This window comes from Rattus norvegicus, chromosome 4 (genome assembly GCF_036323735.1).
Source record: "Rattus norvegicus strain BN/NHsdMcwi chromosome 4, GRCr8, whole genome shotgun sequence".
Classification (NCBI taxonomy): domain Eukaryota; kingdom Metazoa; phylum Chordata; class Mammalia; order Rodentia; family Muridae; genus Rattus; species Rattus norvegicus.
Window position 1 is genome coordinate 153,593,966 of NC_086022.1, and position 20,105 is coordinate 153,614,070.

Sequence of the window (20,105 nt, forward strand, 5' to 3'; positions counted from 1 at the left end):
TGCTTCATAGTGTACAGATATGAATGAGAACAGATCCCTGTGGGTTCTCCCTCTTCCTCAGTGGGTATACTCACCTGTGGGAACCAAATGGCATTCTTTTGGGGGAATCTAGAAGAGTTGGGCTGTGGGCAGACAGTGGGAGGAGGAAGGAAGGTGGGAACTTCAATTGCTTTGTTCTAGATTAAGGCTGCTGTAGCCAGGAAGCTTTGGCTCCTTTCCCAGTTGGGGCTCTGGCTGTGCCTTTCTGAGGGACATTACTCCCATTGGCCAATATCCTGGCTTATTTGGTTTCCACCCAGGAGACTAACTGGCCTCTGAAGTTACAGGGTGGAGATGGAACTCGTCACAAAGTTGATGTCGTTAGAGCCGTGGAAGGGTGCACCAGATAGCACAGGTGATTCTCCTGCCCCCGTTTACTATCAAGGCCAGGATGACGTTAAGCTGACCCCTCCAAAACTTGAAGTCAACTTAGCTCTTCTTCCTAAGGGCACCAAAGAAGGTATCTGGTGCCGGAGATAGCTTTTCACAGGGCCTCTCTGTGTACCCTAGGAAGGGGCCGCCATCTTGTTTTATTTGTCTACTATGTTCACCGTTTTCTTGTCATTTGGAGCCACTGAGGCCTCGTAACAAATCCTGTGGCTGTGACAATTATTCAAGGCTACATTTTGCTCACAGCCTTGCAGGACCCCAACCAGAAGAAGAGCTATGTCTGCCATCTTCCCTTTAAGATGACAGAGGTGACTAAAAGGTTTTAAGCAGCTATCCATGGCTTTGTGGCACACCAGTTTGATGGCATGGCACAGTCGCTGTCTTTGGTCCTATGACAGAATTCCTCCCCGTTTCATTGGTGGGTGTCCGACCATGGGCCACTGTCAAAACTGACGAGGAACCGTGGGGATTCTGTCCCTCTGTGACAGTCTGAAGGGTCTGGGTCCGGAGGATCACTGATTGTGTAGCCTAACTGCATAAGTTGCTGTAGTAAGTCTGAGGGCAATCCAACCATGCTGGACCAATAACGCAAGTTACTGGTTCAGGGTTAGTTACAGACCAGTTAGGGAAGTCACTAGTTTGGTGTTAGTTACAGATCAAGTGAGAAAAAATAAGGATTTGAACTAAACGGACACAATTGATCCTTAGGTTGGCTGATCTTCTCTAAGCAAGGTTGATGATGTCTCTGATTTTTAGTGGAAGGCAAGAGAATTATGTATCAGCCAACATTTTAAATTGTCAGCCAATTTTACACAGTTATAACTTAAATAACTTGAAAATTCTCAAGGGTGGATAATTTATCTCAAACAATTTCTTTAAAAAGTGAAAATAAAAAGATACTGCAGGTACAGATGTATGGGCATTGTTTGCCTTCCTGTGACCTTGTGACAGTGACTGAGCAACCTTGCAGAGGTCGTTAGTCCGCGTAGTCACTGAACCCTTTGCATACCAGGTGGTGACGCTGGCTCCTGGGCATAAGGTTTTCATCTCACTGTGTCAGACAGGCTGTTGTCACCCTCAGTCACCGCGCCTAACCTGCAGCTTGGGCTACGTGGGGCTGAGAAGATACAGGGATGGAAGGAAGCCTCCATTGTTTGCACCCCAGACATGCTCTCTGTTTTCCTCAATGATGCCCAAATGAAAATGGCAGGTCTGTTCTAAAAATCAAATGACATAGGTTAGCACTGCCAACAGCTTTGGAATGGGGATTTCCATGTTGTGTGTTTGTATATGCATACAAGTATGTATGTATGTATGTATACATATATATACATATTATGTATGTGTATACACATATGTGTATATATATTTGACTTCTCTATATATCCATTTAAAATCTTACTAATTTTTTTTAAGAAAGAGAAAAATTGATGTGTTCTTTTACTTTTTTATATGTTTGAGTGTTTTGTTCCCATGTATGTCTGCCTACCATCTGGGTGACTGGTGCCCTTGGAGGGCAGAAGAGGTATGTGGTCTCCAGGAACTAGAGATATTGAAGGTTGTGGGTTGACATAGCGGTGTTAGGAATTGAACCCAGGTCTTCTGAAAGACTCGGTGCTCTTCACTGCTGGGCCACCTCTCTAGCCCCTGTTTATCATTTCTTTGAAAAGGTTGAGTTGAAATGTTAGTCACATAACAGAGCAGTGTGTGGTTTATCCTGTAAGCCCAAACTCTGGTGCCACTTAAGAAAGTGCTTAATGAGCCAGCGCTCCCTGTTAAATTCGTTGATTGATGGAAGGAACGCCAAGAGGGGAGGCTCATAAAGGCAGGATTGATGGTTGTGACATGGAGCTGAGCTGGCGGCGAGGGGCTTATTTAATGACAGCCTCTTCATATACTCTGGCCAAGGGAGGGACTCTGGGGTTTTGCTCTTGATGAAGAAAATCGTAATGGCGAGGGAGCGAGGGACAACTCTAAGAGGGTAGAAAGATGGGTGGGGATGGGGAGGTAGGGTGGTACAGGCATCCTGAAGGGTTTGGCGTACTGCTGGCTACACAGGCTCATCAGCTTGCAATGGAGGCTCACACACTCAGAATCTGCTTCAAGCATATGACACTGATGAACGGTGGGTGCTTACTTAGTCTTCCTTCTCCAATTGTGTCGATGCATAACATGGTGCATTTGCAGTGCTGGATAAAGCTTATCCCTGCTGTTTGAACAGAGTGCTGCAGTCGTGAATGCAGACATCGGAAATGAGAGGGAAAGAAGGCTAACTCCTGCCTTTCACGTCATCACACTCTGATGTATGGGGAAGCAGAATGCCCCATCCTGTTCTGGAGCACAGGTAGCTGCAGCACATTCAATCCAAGGGAAAAGCAGCTATGAGAGGGAGCAACGCCCTCCTGGATAGCTGCTGACAGAGCTCCCCCTCTTACCTATTATGCCCTCCTGGTTGTAGCAGGTCTTGTGCATCTTCCCCATGAAGAGCTCCAGGCCGATAATGGCATAGATGATGATGACGAAGAGCACGAGGAGGGCAATGTGCAGCAGGGGCACCATGGCCTTGATGATGGAGTTCAGGACCACCTGGAGACCTGCGCAACAAAAGCATCCACAGTAGCAAGTGGGAGTCACTAGTCCCATGCCTGAGATGAGGAGACAGAGGCTCAAGGCTACAGCCAATGAGTGACAAGGCTGGAATCTAAATCCAGGTTGGCTTGACTCCAGATCTGTCCTGGAGACACATCCCAATAAAAGGCTCAGCAGCAGATGCTGTACCTCTGAGGGGGAGAACGTGTTGTTGTTTTCATCCGTAACTATTAGGATTTTTTAAATAGCCCCATCTCAGAGACACCCTAGTGTGTCTTCTTCTAGAGCAGAGCTTGCTCGGCACAAGGAGAACTCACTGTGACTACCCGCAGCCACACAGGACTTAGTCATCTCAGGCCTCTCTGTGGTGGATTGCCAGAGCCTACCATTGGCCTGCCTGCTCTAGAACATACAGCAGACTGGTGGAAAGGAATCTAGGACGGTGCCATTCCCAATGAAGAAACTACCTTACCAGCAGGGCGCATCTGAGAACCACGTATCGGAGCCTAGCGTGTAGCTCTAAAGACATGGTTTTAGTAGTAAATGAGGGGACCGCTGGGGATTGTGCAGTTCTACCTGGGGCTGCATCATCTGAATGTTACACTCAAAAGCCCTATGGAAAGGGACTTCTTATTTGACAGCCTGGAGTTTCCGTTTGGGGAATGAAGAAAGTTCTGCAGATTACACGGCCCACAAATGTACAGAGTACCCCGGAGCCACACTCATAAAAGTAGTCAAAATGGCAAACTTTGTCCTGTACTTAGCATCAAGGATAAAAGGTTATCATGAGGAGGAAGAGAAGTGAAAGGACAGCCCGGTGGTGGTTCCACTCACCAGGGAACCCCAGAGCTGGCAGTCTTGTTCTGTCCTGCCATGGGGAAAGGGGTGGGCATTTAGTGGCTGCACTGTGGATGCTCTCTAGGAATGATGCCAGGAAGGGGCTGGACTGGAGTGTTCAGGAGATAATAGCAGGATACTCTGGAGCCTAGGGCAGTTCCTGTTAGCTTTCTGTGAAGAAAAGTACACTAGGTGTTCTCATCCCAGGAGAGCAGGGTGAAGGCAGCCCAGAAGAGCATCATCCCACAGGGGGACAAAGCCCCTTGTGAGTCCCGCATGGGGCTGGCTCATTTTTAGTGACTTCCTAGGACGTGTCACCTTCTCCCTATCTATCCTCTCAGACACCAAGATCTTTCTTCTGTTCTTTGGCATTTATTAGTGGCGCTGTTCCCTGGATAACCAGAGCCGCTCACATTGCTGAAGCCCAGAAGCACAAGCTACAGCTCTGAGCTGTGGCCAGTGGTTTCCACGAGGCTAATTAGAAGAACTCTCTCCAGCTATTAAGCCAAGAGGAGGAAAAGGGAAAAAAATTTAAAAAAGAAAGCTAGAGTAATTTTACCTGTGAATTAATGTGAGCACTTTGCAGGCTCCCATTAGAGCAAGATGTTTTCAGATCTAAACGATTCCATTAATTAGCAATTTGTACACACATTAGTGTTAAAGTCTGCCAAGCCACGAAGAAAGTTGAGCTGCAAAGAAACTTTCAGGAGAGGCTGCAAGGTACTGAGAAGCCTTCTGAGTGCTCCTCCCTGAAGCTGGGAACTCCATGACTGGCTGCCTGGCCACTGAGGAGGGATCAGGCCTCCAGCACCAGCTTCAAGTGTCACGAAATAGACAGGTGACAGACAAAGAGCTGTGATCTGGGCTGAAGCCAAATGGGCCACACAAAAAGCTACTCCAAAACCTTTAGTGCCTCTTAGGAGAAAGACCAGGCTGTCCCAGTGACCTACAAAGCACTTTTCCCATCCCCCTCTCCATACATGTCCAGGTCCTCTCTCTGGAACTCAGTCAAACAGCATTTCGCTCAGATTTGAAGAGACCTCAGCCATGTGCCACAAAACATGTGGTACCAGAGGGTTATAATGGAGCTAAAAGTACCTACCTAATGCTTACTGATAACATCATAACATCACTGTACAAGTATGTATCCCTCACATGACTGGGGCCACTTATGACAATCAAAGCATGACATATGCGGTTACCAGTGAGCGATATTTAAAGATGGCAGCAGATGGCTGTGCGGTTGCTTAACGTATTGACTATGCTGTCAGAGTTTGATCCCTCCGAGTCAGGAGGGATGAGAGAAGCGATACTCACAAGTTGTCTTCTGACCGCCAAATGTGTGCAGTGGCGCGTGCACACACACACACACACACACACACACACACACACACAAACACACACACATTCATTCAATCAATCAATCAATCAATCCATCTATAAATGTAAAACCAGGTTTAATTGTCTTTGAGAAGTTCACAGAAGAGTGTGCTGTGTGGTTCCATCAGTAAGTGGAGCATCTTGCAGTTGCTATAGCTCTGTATCAGAGGCCTTCTCCAGCAACTGACCTGTACCAAGGAGGTTTGTGTGAGCGTACTGTAGGACACGAATCTGATGATGAAATCACCTGATGTACATTTCTCAGACACAGTGTTGTTGGGAACAGGGCAGCTGCACGTCCATGCCACAGCATAGCCACGGGGATTATTCCTTCCCCTCACGATGCCTTGTCTGCATTTTTCTCCAGCATCAAGTTCTTCAACTCTCAGCCCAAGCATCTCCCTTTCTGAGAGCTGTCCTCCGAAGCCCTGACCAGCGCCACTCCCTCTGATATCTGCCCTCTTAGCATCAGTTGCTGTCTTTGTAACACTCTGTTAGAATTGTACGCTTTCGCTGGCATGTGTATAAAGGGATTTCAAGACATTTCTATCTGCCTTCCAGTCAGGTGGCCCTGTGTGACGATACACGCTGCCTGCTTTCCATCTTTCTACCACAGGCCTGCCTGTGATGTGCATCCCTGAGCACTTGGTGAACCCTGATTGGCCACATGAGAAGTGTGTCCTTGGAGTGGCTGCCTCACAGTGCCGGGCTCTACAGTAATGGAGTCCGTTGTCCAGTTAGTGTGTAGGACGCAAAGGTGAATTAGAGAACCATGGAGCACCCGCAGGCTAGGAAGACAGCAACAGGAAATCACAGCAGTCCATGGCTGAACTCAGCCCCCAGCAATGTCAGCTCTGTTCCTTCCTTGTGCCCCTGCCTTGTTGGTGGGCACACCTCCCACCTGAACATGGGTCCAGGGGGTGCATTCCCCGCATTCTCCTACCAACCAGTTTCCACATCCTGCTAGCTTGAGTTTGGATTACTAACAGATACACACAAGTGATTTTACTAAATAAATAATGCATGCTAATGACAGAGAAATCAGAAAACACTTATGAAAGAGAAATTAGAAAAGGCAGTTGGGGGTACAATTCCTCAACCTTTTCATACATGTCTGGGGACTTCAGTTCTTACGGAAGGATGCACTGAAACATGTCGTTTTCAGTGCGCGCCAGTGATCGCTGTCCTTTGCAGATCCAACTTCACCTTTCCCTGTGCTGTTCTGGCTTCTATGGTTCCTAGTCTCTCCTCACACTCCAGCAGCGTGCCAGCCATCTGGAGGTCCCTGGCGTCATGCCTCCCTGTTTCCGTGTTTGCTGCCTGCCTCCCTGCCTGAAACGCTGCTCCCTCCCTGCCCTACCCAGAGTCCCTTGAGTCTCACCATGGCTTTCTCATCTCTGTAGTCAGGCATGTAGCCAAACTCACAGAGTAAAATAGCACATGGCTCAGGGTGTGTCTGCGGACCCAGCGACCAGGGCATCGGCAAGTACACCAGCAAACACCATGATCCTTCGGAAAACCGAAAGCGTTACATCAGAAGATAAGACTCATGGGACGGAACAAGGACCCTGGTGACAGGGGCTTGTTGATGTCAACAATTACCACACACCTTAAGTTGCTGTTTCGAGGACGATGGTGATAATTATTTTGGTATGAACACGGGATGGAAATAGTACTGACCAGGAACAAACAGAGCCCATCCAAGAGCATACCTGCCTGCTCAGTGTCCCCGGGGCAACCCACCTACTGACTGAGAGAGCCCGTGTGAAAGAGCTTGGGGGATTGCAAAGACTGGGTGAAGATGGATTCTACTGAAACATCAAAGCCCTGGGGCACCACAAATCTGGTCCTGAGAGCACCCCAGCTGAGGTGCAGCTATCATTATTCTAGTTCCTTCTGGTCACAGTGCTGAAAACCAGATGCTGTAAACCAGAGCTGACGATGTGCTAGAGGGGGGGGGGGGGGGGAAGTGACCTGTTTACAGGGGCCCAGATACTGGATGGTGGCACTGGGAGCAGAAGACTATTCTGATTTGGTCTCTCTGGGGTGGGGCATGAGCTTGCATTTCTAAGTTCTAGCAAATACTGAAGCTACCTGCTGCTGCTCCAGCCACCACTGTGCAAGACAAAGCCCCGGAACAGCTGGTCCACCGGGAGCCACGGCAACTGCATCCACAGCGTTCCTGGGATGCTCTAATGCAGTTCGAATGCTGGGGTAGGTGTGAGTTGATTCTAGTAACATCACACCTTCAGGCTTTTATAATTAATGAAGCATGAAATGCCCATGCTGTATACTGAGAACCACAGTGCTAGACTTATGTCCATGCTGGGTACTGATATCCACAGTGCTAGCCTTATGTCCATGCAGGGTACTAAGAACACAGTGCTAGCCTTATGTCCATGCTGAGTACTGAGAACCACAGTGCTAGCCTTATGTCCATGCTGAGTACTGAGAACCACAGGGCTAGCCTTATGTTCATGCTGAGTACTGAGAACCACAGTGCTAGCCTTATGTCCATGCTGGGTACTGAGAACCACAGTGCTAGCCTGACTGTACTACAGTCTTACTATACTTAATGTACCAATAGAGTTCCTCATTATACTTTTTGTTTACTTAGTTTTGAACATGTGGGCACTAAAAACAATGGCACAGGAAGACATATTCCTGCACCCTTCACCCCAAGAGCTTATGTGGTGATCACTGGAGTCACTGCTTCTGACAGCGGTAAGAGCCATTCAGCATCTATGGATGAGACCATGGACCGCATCCAACAGTACATGATGAACGTATGAGACACTTGGCACAGTTTTTTCTGACAGTGGCCTCTCTCTTGTCAATCCGGCTTTTTCAGCATGCCCAGGGCTACCTCTCACCGGCCAGTCCAGGCCTATGCCTCCACCACTCTCTCTTTGCCTGTTGGTTTATGATTACACCTTTTCTTAAAAGACATTTCTCATCCCGTTTCCTCTGCAATTGTAGCTTTAGTTCTCTTTGACCTAGACGATTAATTCTTCTTCTGTACCCCTTTCTCTGAGGACCATTTTTAGTGCAGACTATGTTGGAAGCAGAAAGACGCAGGCCTGGCTACAAGCAGTTTCCAGCTAGATAGGGAGCTGGATATGTGGCCAGTGGACGGCTGAGCCAGCTAACTATAGTCCCAAGAATTATAGCTGAGAAAAAGTGACACACTTACAGGTGCTCACATTCGAAATCCTCAAATAAAAACCCTTTATAGCCAGAGACTTGCCTATTACTGTAGAAGCTTCCTAAAGCATATGCACACGTTAAAAGGTTTAAACGGAATTAACCTATGGCAGAGGGACAATACCCAATCTAGACCCTCTATGCTAACAGATAAGAACCCCAATACAGGAATGAGATGTATCCTTTTTAATCGTTTGCCTATGGAGTCCCCAAAACATTACAAGTGATTGCCATGGTTCTTGGTTGCACTCCAGAATTTGATCTTGCCAAAGATAACGTGAACTTGAGTCATGAAACATGGAGACACCAAGCAGGGACTGACCTGGGAACCTTATCTCTACTCACTAGCTTTAACAGTGTTAGATGTGCCATGTATTCGATCAGAGGAAAAAACACACTGATCACCAATCATGCCTACCTGCAAACCCTATGAGCTACAGCAATGACTTCCCTGGTACAACAGCAACATGAAAGGGGGTCACCAATCATTTTCTGATTGGAGTTAAGGCCTGAGTCATAAGACGGAATCCATATCTGACATTGTCGCCGAGGTTAAAAAACAAATAAGCAAACTGGGCCTGACAGCTATAGGCTCCAGGAAGACTGTATTACTACCATTCTGCTAAGAGACCATATTTAGCTAAATCAAGTCCTAATGACTTACCATGAGACCTGAAGATTGGTGGGCCTCTCAACCTTCATCAGAGAAATTTCTTTTTGCAGTAGGTGGGAAAGAACAGAGTTCCACAACTGGTTAACAGGCAGGGAATTAGAGAACGGAATGCTCAGCCCTAAATGTGATATCTATGTCATGCCCATCCAAGGCTCAAGGATCTTCATAAGCAATGGGGAAGGGAGATGGTCAGAGGCAAAGGTATTAGATTAATATAAACAAATAATGCTTGCTGGACACAAAAGTGCAGTTGCACACAGGAATGCTCGGCAGTTAGGACAGTATGCACAACATTTGCTCAAGCTTAAGTCAGACAAAATATCAACATGGAGAGGGGGAGGTGGGCATGAAGTCCTACCCAGCCCAGGAGACATTGGCATTTAATCGCTACTGGAGAGGAAGGGTGAATTTTCTTTAAGTGTATGACCCTTGGTAGATTGACCATGTTCTAGAGCAGGCCCCATAGTAAAGAGTATTTGGGCAACACAAACTTGTCTTTATAGAAAAGAAAGAGAGAGGGGGGAGGTAGGCAGGCAGGGAGAGAGAAAGAAAGACAAAAAGGAGAGATAGAAATAAAGGGGAAGAAGGAAGAGAGGGAGAGAAAGTAGGAAATTCTCAAAGAATACATAATACACACACACACACACACACACACACACACATATATATATATACATATATATATATATAATAAAATAGTCCAGTTGTCACCACCAAGCCAAGTCAAACTCTACACAAACATTTCCTTTGTCTTCTCTTCTAACTTTAAGTTATGCTTCTCCTACCATGTCCTACCATCCCATAATACTTGTGGGCCTAAACTTGAGTTCAGTTTCTTGAAGATGAGCATGGACAGTCACTTGTGCCTTAACCACAGCTGTCATGGCCAGTCCCCACTGTTGTCCTTCCTGACTCCTGCTTGGGCTGGGACACAGGACGTTCTGCTTCCTCTGTGCCTCAACCCCTGCTGCTTCTCTCATAGTGGCCTAGTCCAGAAACCTACAGAAGGTTTCCACCTCGATGACACCTATCAAGTCCTCCTCTATAGGATTTGCACACAGTAAACAGCCTTTTCAGAGAGGCTTAAACCGCAGGGTACTAAGTTCCAGCAGGGACAGGAGCACATTCAGATCAGGATCATTCCTGGTGCTCCGTTTTTTCTATGTAGGTAAGGGGTGAAAGGACCACAGGCAGAGAAATAACCACTGGGGAGGCAGTAATCACCCCCATCCTGAGAGGTGAATGGGGCTCCCTGGTGACAGGGGAGGAGGCAAAGACCACCTGGTGATGTCGCTCAAGGAAGGATATGGAAGCACAAGGTACTGAGAAGAACCTTCTTCCCTCCCACTCAGTTCTCACTGGCTTTGCCATCCACTGAACCCAACTTGTAGCTGGAAATCAAGGCAGCTTACCAAGATGGTGCCTGGGGCTAGCATCCCTGGCCAGACAGCAGAGTCGGGAGGGGTGGAGGGACAACAAGGTGAAGCAAAGATGAGCTAGAGTAGGGGTCACCGTGTCAGAGCTTCTATGCGACACCATCACTAATTCATGAAAGCCAGCAGGGGTTACTTGGAAGCCTGCTAAGCTTTGTGAGATATTGCTCCCTTTATGAGGGGATGATAATGTCAATAACCTCTGACCCCAACTCACTAGCCAATCCTAGGTCCTCATCCCAAAGCTGAAGCTAACCCAGGGTAGAGTACATGAGGTACCAGCACTGATGGATGTGCTACTCCAGGGCATTACGGGCTACGGTAAGTGACTCATGGCTTGCTTCTGATGTACCTGTTCACCCTCATGAGAAATTAGAGGCATGATGAATCTCCAGAATTGAAGACTGTGATTTCCTTCAGCTAAGGGGACAATAGACACTTTTTAATAGTCTCACGAGCCTAATGGTTTTTGAAAGAAAATAGGAAGGGAGGAAAAGAACTCCTTGTTGGGTTAAGAAGTGCTAGTCGTGTTGAGCTTAGGGATGCTAGTGGATTCTCTTTCTGGAAGAGCCTTTCTATTGCAGGGGGAGGAACTCTTGCCGGGATAGTTTGCCGCAATCTCCAATCTTTCATGTTAGATGAAAATCTTTCTTTTTAGATGCGCATGTTCATTTATTCTCAGTTCAATCCTTTTGTTCAAAAACATTTCTGTACCAAACAGAGATTTGCTGAACACTAAGAGACAGCTGGGTCCCTGGGAAAGATGGTGGTTACTCTGCTCCCTAATGACTTAGAATCATTAGGGGTCACTGTTATAATGGCAATCTGGATTAGAAAGAAGGCTCGGAGAAAAGGACATGAAAGGGGTCTGAATATCAGAAGAAAACTGAACGTGGAAGAACGGAGACAAGCTGACCCAAAGTCAGCTCTCTTCCTGAAGATTCGGCACGGGCTAGGTTCTGTGTTAGTTACTATGTGTATCATTCCACCAAATTTCCCCACGGCCTTCCTGAATAGAGATGAACCAAAGTTTGGATGTAATAAATAACTTGTCCAAGTCGACATATCTGCTCAATGGAAGAGCTGACGTTAAAAGCTAAAACTTTGAAACTCATATTCTGTAGCAAGTGTTCAGATAAAAATCACAAGTGAGCTGCATATAACCCGACCTCCAACACATACACACACACACACACACACACACACACACACTGTGCACTGTGCTTTGCCCGATGAACATCTCTGTCTCTGGTCTTCAGTGAGGCCTCACGGCATGTTTCCCATGACACCTCTAATCTCCCAGAAGTCCCTGCATCCCAGGGTGCCATCCTTTCCTCTTCTTGCTGCTTGCTCCCTGCATCCCTGTGACACAGGGAGAGTAGAAGCAAAGCCCCTTGGGCAATTTCCGGGGGCTCATGCATCCGTTCCCACTGTTTCTTATTCTCTTAAAAACCTGCGGAAAGTGAAGGCATTACACAGGGTGATTCATCATAGGCCACACACCCAGCCAACTGTGACTCAGGACAAGACACAGACGGTCACGCCTAGCTCTGTAGATATCCTATGTCTTTCTTGGTGTCCCCCATTATGTAAAGACAGTCACTACATTGACAAGTTAAGATGTAATTAATCATATAATAATCATCATGAGCAAATGAAGAGACATTTAATAAACTTTAATAACCACTTTTCTGTCTTCTGCTTTTCTAGATTTCTCAGTTTTTGATTCTTGTTCTTAGCCTTCTTTCTCCATTTTCTCTACAGCTCGATAATTCTGTTTTGAGCTGTATCAACATTTACTTTGGAATTTTTTTTATCTTAGCATTTATAGTCTTCGCTTCTAAACCTACATCTGGTTTTTTTCTCACAACTTCTGGTTCTCTGGGAAACTTCTAACTTTGTCTTTGATGTCTTTAAATGCACTAAACAACATTCCACATTCTATAGCTGAATAATACCCGTACCTGGGTCTCCCGTGCATCTTTTTCTATTGTCTATGGTTTGTGCTCATTTTCATTTATTTATTTTGTTTCCATGCATACCTACCTATTTTATATAATGAGTTAGACCTTATTTTCACAAAACTGCTTTTCAAAATAATTTGACAGCTTTGATGGTGTTACGTTTCTCCAGAGACTTTTTCGTGTTTGTTACTGTCAAACAACTTTTCCTGGTGTTACACGATTCAGAACGTTTTCCTAGCATATCAAATGTTGTCTTCAACTGGACAGTTGATCTGAATTACCTCACCTGACATTGCCAAGAGCAAAAGTAGCCCGCTCTTCTGAACAGTCACATCACGTGGGGACGTCTCCTGGCTGTTTTCCTGCAGACTTCACTCTCAGAACTAGAATGGAGTCTCTGAATACATATACAGATTCTAGGAGATTCTCTTAGGACCACAATGTGGCTACTTTTGGAATGAAATTTCTGGAGACTAGCTATTAATGAAATGATCATCTAATAGTAAGACTAGCCAGCAGGGCACGCATGATGGTCTGGTTCCTGCATCTCGAGTTCTCACTCTTTAAAAAAATGCATGGTTTTGGGGTGAAATGACAATTTCCCCTGTGGATTTGGTGGCAAACTCACTGCAGAGTCACCAAACGGAATCACCAAGCCAGCGCTTATATCTTTATACCAATTTCCCCGAGTTATACTTCCTGTCCAAATACTCATAACTCTCTCTCTCCTGGCTCAGGTGTTGTGAGAGCAAGAACCATGGTTCTTTGTTGCTGCCCCTCCTGACGACCCTGCATCATCATTCATTCTCTAATACATTTTAACAAAATGCTCCTTATGTCCTTGTTCTGGCCCAGCTCACCCAGCAACAGAAACTCTGCCACCCATCATTTTCATAGAGGTGGAAACCCTACAAACCTTTTTAAAAACATCATATAAGAAGAACACCTATATATTTTCAGGTTGGGAAGTTGGCTCAGCACAGTTCAAAGGTTCTTGCTGTGCAACTTGAGAGCCTGGGTCTGGATCCCTAGAAGTCCTGCAGAAGTCAAGTATGGTGGAGCACCCCGTGACTGCAGTGCTGCATGTTTGAGGGGGGCAGGTCCTGAGGGTCCACTGCCGTGCCAGTCTGGCTGAATGGGGAACTAAGTAAGAGACTCTGTCTCAAAAAATACTGTGGAGAAATGAATAAGAAAAGATATCCCATCATCAACTACTGGCCTTCACACATGACTGCATGGGGGAGTAATATCCTGTCTGTCTGTCTGTCTGTCTGTCTGTCTGTCTGTCTGATAACAATAATAAATGTATATTTTAGATTTGTGAGGAAAAAAAAAACCATCAAGCTATTTGCCTTCTGCCATTGATGAACCAAGTCACCCTTGGGTTTGGCTTTCAGTGTCTTTATGGTGAAGACATACCATCACCATCTATGAGACATCCCTCTTTGGTTCTCAAATTTGCTGAATTTATATTTTATAATTACCTTAAGAAAGCAATTCTAATCTTTCTATCCTCCAGTTTCTGCTCTGCCTTACACACAATAAATTCTCAATACCTTTGCAAGGAAAAATATCAGTACACAGCACTGAATGTATGAGAATATTTATATAACTGTTAACAGAGGAATCATTCATTTTGTAATGCAAAAATTAAGTACACTTCAATTTCCACATATTTCAGAGTACTGAGTACCCAAACTAGCCATTTCACCATAAACATTTAAAAAGCTGAAAAATCTGTGAAGCAGTTGTTTCTATGAAGTGGACATAGTGTCTGTAACACTTCCGGGAGCCCCAGTTCATCAGACCGCTGTCCGAGTACAGTGGATTTGGATCAGAACGTGAGAAGCTGAAACGGTTTGTTGGAACATCAACAAGGAGCCAGGTAGGGAATAAGGGTCCCTGGAAGTTTGTTTGGTGTGGCTTTGAACAGGATTATACACAGGCAAGTACAACTACCTGGTTGGATCAGATGGCAACCACTCAAGGAGGGCAGAATGGAGGTGCCACAGGTGTTATAATCAGTGCTGGGGGCGGCGGGTGGGGGAGGGGAGAAGAGGTCAGAGGCTGGGGCTCTGGCCCTCTCATATGGAGAGCACAAGTGAACATGTCAGTCAGTGATGTTAGCACCTTAGCACCCGACTCCAGTGCCAGAAAGGGACACTTCAGGAGCAAGAACCTTCTGCTACATACCCTGATCTCATCAGGACAAATCTTTAAACCAGACCCCCCACTAAGTGCACAGGGGAAATGGGATTTGAAGGTTGAGGGGCACAGTTGTTTATTTGGTCTATGCCAAGAAGCATAAAACCAAGTCCAGCAAGCTGAGGAACTAAGCTTTTGGCTGAAGAATTAAAAAGCTTTGGAGGATAGTAGATTCCAGACCTTATAAAGATCACCAAATAAAGGAATGTGTGAGATTTTATATATATCCAATAAAAAATGAGACTGCATTTGTTAGATTTAACACACAAATATTTTTAACTAGTTGTTTTGTGCATGTGTGTGTGCACACAGGAAAGCCTATTTAGAGAATAACAAGAGTATAGTATTAAAGAGAGAACAGAAGCATGTCATAGGTGGGTGGGAGCAATTCAGGGGAACCCAACTCAAGCTCCATAATTATAAAGCAACTGATCTGAATAAAAAAAAATCACTGAATAAGCACAATGAAGCTAGAAACAGCAGCAGAAGAAACAGACAGACAGACAGACAGACAGACAGACAGACAGACAGGTGAGGTGAAGTGACAAAGGAAGTTATCCAATCTGCGGAGCACAGACCAAAAAAGAACTGGGGGAAAATTGGCAAAGCTGTAAGGATGAATGGAAGGAATAATGCGTGATGGCCAAAGGTGTGCACGTAGAACATCAGAAATGAGGATGAGTGGAGCAGACGACAGTGTTCGAGGACATCAGGACCCGCCTATTCAGCAGGCGACCCAGAGACAGCAAGTAAAGGGGGCACATGAAACACTGGGTTTCCATAACAGCCTTAAGCCACTCAATTGTTTACTGTGAAACAGTAATGGTGAGGTGTGATTATAAAATACGCATGATCGCAGGACAGAGGGTTGTAAAGAAAGTGTATTATCATAAAGTTGTGAGATTACTGTATCTGCACCTATATCTGTGAGATCTGCTAGTTTCAGTGACCATCATTTGTACCTCAGAAAAGTTGGTGCACTGTGAACCTTGACTACATCCTTAACACCCATGCATTCCTGCCCTGGGATGGTCTTTACTGAGGGATGGACCTCAGAGGTGGCATCAGGAGGGAGTTCTTGGGTCACCAGTATGCCTTTGACGAGGATCGAGAGACTCCATCTAGTCTTTTCCTCTCTCTTTCACAACCTAAGCAGTGGTGCCGCTGTCTGTTTAGCTGGAAACTACATGAGTCAGGCATGAAAATGAGTGTGAGAAAGGTAGGGAGCGCAAGCTCTGCTCAGCAACCATTTCCTGGAACGTTCACCTCCCTGTGTTTTCATTTTATTTTCTCTTCCTTTTCCTTTCTGGAACTTTGTCTGAGTGGACTTTGTTGTTAGCATTCGTTCTAATTAAGTGCTAGCCACCTTGCTCTTGGCTGTTGGTTTTGCATGTTTGCAATTTCCAAGAAAGGGCCAGGCACAGAGATGAGTCATGGAGCTGCAGCCCAGGATCTCACCTGGTCTTTGTGAAGGCATGCCACCTGCCACAGTCAACTCATGGCCAGTGCTGATCATGCCTGTTGACCTATCATGTGCCATTCTTCTGACCTCTGATCATGCCTGTTGACCTATCATGTGCCATTCTTCTGACCTCTGATCATGCCTGTTGACCTATCATGTGCCATTCTTCTGACCTCTGATCATGCCTGTTGACCTATCATGTGCCATTCTTCCGACCTCTGATCATGCCTGTTGACCTATCATGTGCCATTCTTCCGACCTCTGATCATGCCTGTTGACCTATCATGTGCCATTCTTCCGACCTCTGATCATGTCTGTTGGCTTATCACGTGCCACTCCTCCCGCCTCTGAACCGTCTCATTGCCACAATCTTAGGAGCTAAAGACTGAGGAGGTGCGCAGAAGGTCATGCCTTGCCAATGACTACCGAAGTTCTGAACTTGGTGTCTCAAGAAGAATTCTAAGACCACTGTTGTTCTCTATTTTCAAGATACAGAATGACAGTGCTTGACAGTCCAATGCTAAACAAGTTTAACTCTCTCATTTCACAGAGAAGAGAGCTGAAGACTCCTGGACAAGTGACAGTCAAGTAGCTTGCCCACTGCGGGCACAGATCCACGCTCTGCTCACCATCTGCAGGCCAACTTCACCATTGAGTCTACAGGGCCGCAGCCATCTCTCATCATCCCTGGTCACCCAAGGAGTTCAGGAATTCGTGAAATGCAAAAAGTCCTCACATCGTGACTATCAGCGACCTCCTTCTCTCTAGCCAGTTCTGTGGTGGCAGGGTAGCCCTGAGCATCTTTCTGGACTGCACAATCTTCAGTGCCCGTCCCCTGCATTCCTTAGGGTAAAACACTGGAAGGTATCCTTCCTGCCTATACATCTGGGGTAATATCCCTGCTTCCTGGACCACCGGGCTAGTTAATCACTGAGTCGAGCTCTAATGGCAAAGCTTACCTTGAGGCTATACACTGCTCTGAATGGACCGTGTCATGTTATCATCTCCTACCTGGTTCTCCAGTGAAAGGTGTGTTTTCATTGTTGGGCAAGGGCTGTACTCCACCGTACATTTAACGTTGCTGTTAGTGGCATGCGTGATTGCTCACTGATATTTTTCTCTTACCCTGCTCCACCAAATAATGTGATTTCTCCGGCTTAGCCACATACTGTTATTTCTTTCTTATAAAACTCTATGGCAGCAGAGCTGGGAAGGCCTGAGATGCTCACTGGATGAATTCACTGACTTGGTGACCTTTCTGGCATTTTTTTTCTTACAAATGCTGTCCTGAGGTGGACTTAAAGACTTTATTGCTGGAAGGGAACAGGGCTCTACCAGGGAAAGTCTTGTTCTTATCTGTGGTGTGCACATCATTAGTTTGTAGACAGAAACTGAGGCCGAGCTGGAAACAGAGAAACTGTGGGCAGCAGAGCCAAGGCTAAAGCTGTGGCCTAGACTTGATTCACAGGAGAACCTGGAAGGGAGATGAGAGATGCTTAGCTAAGGGAATAGAGGGTCAGTGCAGCCAACTCTGGAGAAAGCAGCATTTCTGTGGCCATTGGGACCTTCATGGGGCTTCTTGAAACAAACCAGGCCAGGGGATGTGCACAGGAGCTCATCTGGGAAGCCACCTACGTGGACTGTGGAAAAACCACACTGTTCATAGCTGCTTTCTGGAGCACCCTGGGAGCCACTGTCCTTGGCTGCCTCTTGTCACAGGGTAGACAGGTATGAATAGTGTGTTGTATGTGCATGCATGCTTGCACATGTGTGTTAGAGGCACAGTGGGATCTACAGAATCCTCAAAATTAGGGGCTCACCATGTTCCTTGGCAGACTCTGGCAGACTGTCTTAGAAATCTGAGTCCTGTCTACTGCCACCAGAGAGCTCTATGATAGTGTGAGTCTTGGAATTTGCTGGCTAAAGAATTCCCATTTGGGTAGTGGAAAGTGGATATTTGGTTGACAAGATAGCCATGGTTGCTTCCCAGGTGGACATTCCACCCCAGGAGGAAGGGTAGAAGTTTAATGACTAGGACAAGGTGTGGTTATTCTCTCTGCTTCCGGGGAACAAGGGGTAGAGGAGTAGGCTGGACTATGTTGCAAGGTTGATTTTGAGTAGAATCAACTGTTTGCTGGGACCTATGCAGGCTGAGAACCCCTTCTCTCTACTAGAAAGCAAATGCCTTTGGGTCTTGAAAAGTGTCTGGTAACAGTGATGGTGGCTTCTAGACTATGAAGGTGTAGAAACAGAGTATAGTCAGTCTCATCAGGCTGATCGTGAGGAGCACGGGCTCATCAGTATGGCTACTCCATGGTTACTAATCCCCAGGAGGGGAAGGAGAGAAGGGAACAGGGAACTGACTGAGGCAGACCGTGGGTACCACAGTTACAGATAGATCCCAGGCTAAGTATGCCTCGCCTTGGGACTGGGCACACAGGTGAGTTACTGAGTTTCACAGCAGGCATCTTGAATATTATTATTTAACATTTATTTTCTTCTATGAGTTTCTTGCCTGCTTGTACATATGTGTAACACATGAGAGTGCTTGGTGCCTGGGAAGGTCAGAGAAGGTATAGAATTCAATGGAACTGGAGTTAGGGATACTTGTCAGACAACGTGTGGATGCTAGGAATTGAACCCGGGTCCTCTGTAAAAACAGCAAATGCTGTAAACACTGAGCTATCTCTCTAGCCCCTGAGGCAGAAAGATTAAGTTAAAGATTCTGTCAGTCACTCTCTGTTGCTATGAAGAAAGACCTAAGGGAATCGGCCTAAGGAGGAGATATTTATCTTGGCTCACGGTTTCAGAGGTTTCTCTCTGTGGTTGATTGGCCCTGCCATTCTTGAGTCTGTGGCAGCACAGTGTCCCATGGTAGGAGAGCAAGATGGAAGAAACCTAGTCAGTTCTCAAGGCATAGCGAAAGAATAGCTAACTTCTCTCTGTCAGGCCCTACCTCCCTAAAGGTCTGCCACTTTCAAATAGTGCCATAGGCTAGAGCTCAAGCCTTTAGCACATTGGTTTTGGGGAACTTTAAAGATTTAAGCCATAATTAAGTTTCATTCTTCCAACAAGAGTAGAAAAAAGGAGTTTTGGTCTCTGGAACCAGTGCACTTTGGTCTGACTCTGACGGTTGAGTCCCTGGTAGGTTCATGACCCTCCCTATGGTCCAAGAACCACTATGAGGGCAGCCATCTTGTAACTGCTCCAGTTATCGCTCTCTCTGGGGCAGTCTTTGGAGTTTTGCTAGCACAAAGGACAGCAGTAGCTACTTAGAGAGTTGCCTACAGCCATGGCGCTCCATATTCACCCCAGTCTGTTCCCTGTTCACTTCACAACTCCTCCTCAGTGCTTCTGTTTTGAGTGTGGGACTAATCTACACATGGATTTATGAGTTGGCTAGGGCTGGTATGTCTTGGTGACCCAAGCAGATAGGAAGCCCAAGAGTCCATATCCTTCCATGTCTGCCCCTACCTCTTCGCCATAAACAACGAGGCCCATTACCTCCAGTGCGCCCCATTGCCTGGTGTTGTGACCGGCTCCCAGATGATCATGGGGAGGGAGCCTAGCTGGCACCTCTCTTGAATGGAGACAGTCCTTCAATTCCTTTTTCTAGCAGAGCAAGACTGCTCCAAGTTTTTACCAAAGGCCCCATGAACCTAAAGGACGATTTCACACTTCCATCCGCCATCTTGATTCAGTATATCTTCGCAAGGTTCTCTCTAGGAGGACACATGAGGGTTCCATGGGAAGGAACATTGCTTATCGTTCCATAGGCAAGCACACCCACTTCATGTGCACTGTCAATTCTGGATCACAGCTCTCAGTATTCATTATTCGCATATATCGTGTCATGTGATGTGCCTGGCTACGAATGGCTAATCCTCCCACACATCATGCACACCTCACGCTGCATTCTGGGAAAGAGT

At 46.3% G+C, this 20,105-nt stretch overlaps 1 protein-coding gene across 30 annotated transcripts in view; it reads right to left on the minus strand.

Annotated features, from left to right (window-relative positions):
* The window catches only part of Cacna1c (calcium voltage-gated channel subunit alpha1 C), a 620,764-nt gene that overhangs the window by 162,797 nt on the left and 437,862 nt on the right, over positions 1–20,105 (minus strand). For all 30 annotated transcript variants that reach the window (XM_063285506.1, XM_063285499.1, XM_063285512.1 and 27 more), the window contains exon 6: positions 2,865–3,023. In XM_063285506.1, the coding sequence (XP_063141576.1) occupies positions 2,865–3,023 (159 nt within the window). The remainder of the gene's footprint in view (positions 1–2,864; positions 3,024–20,105) is intronic.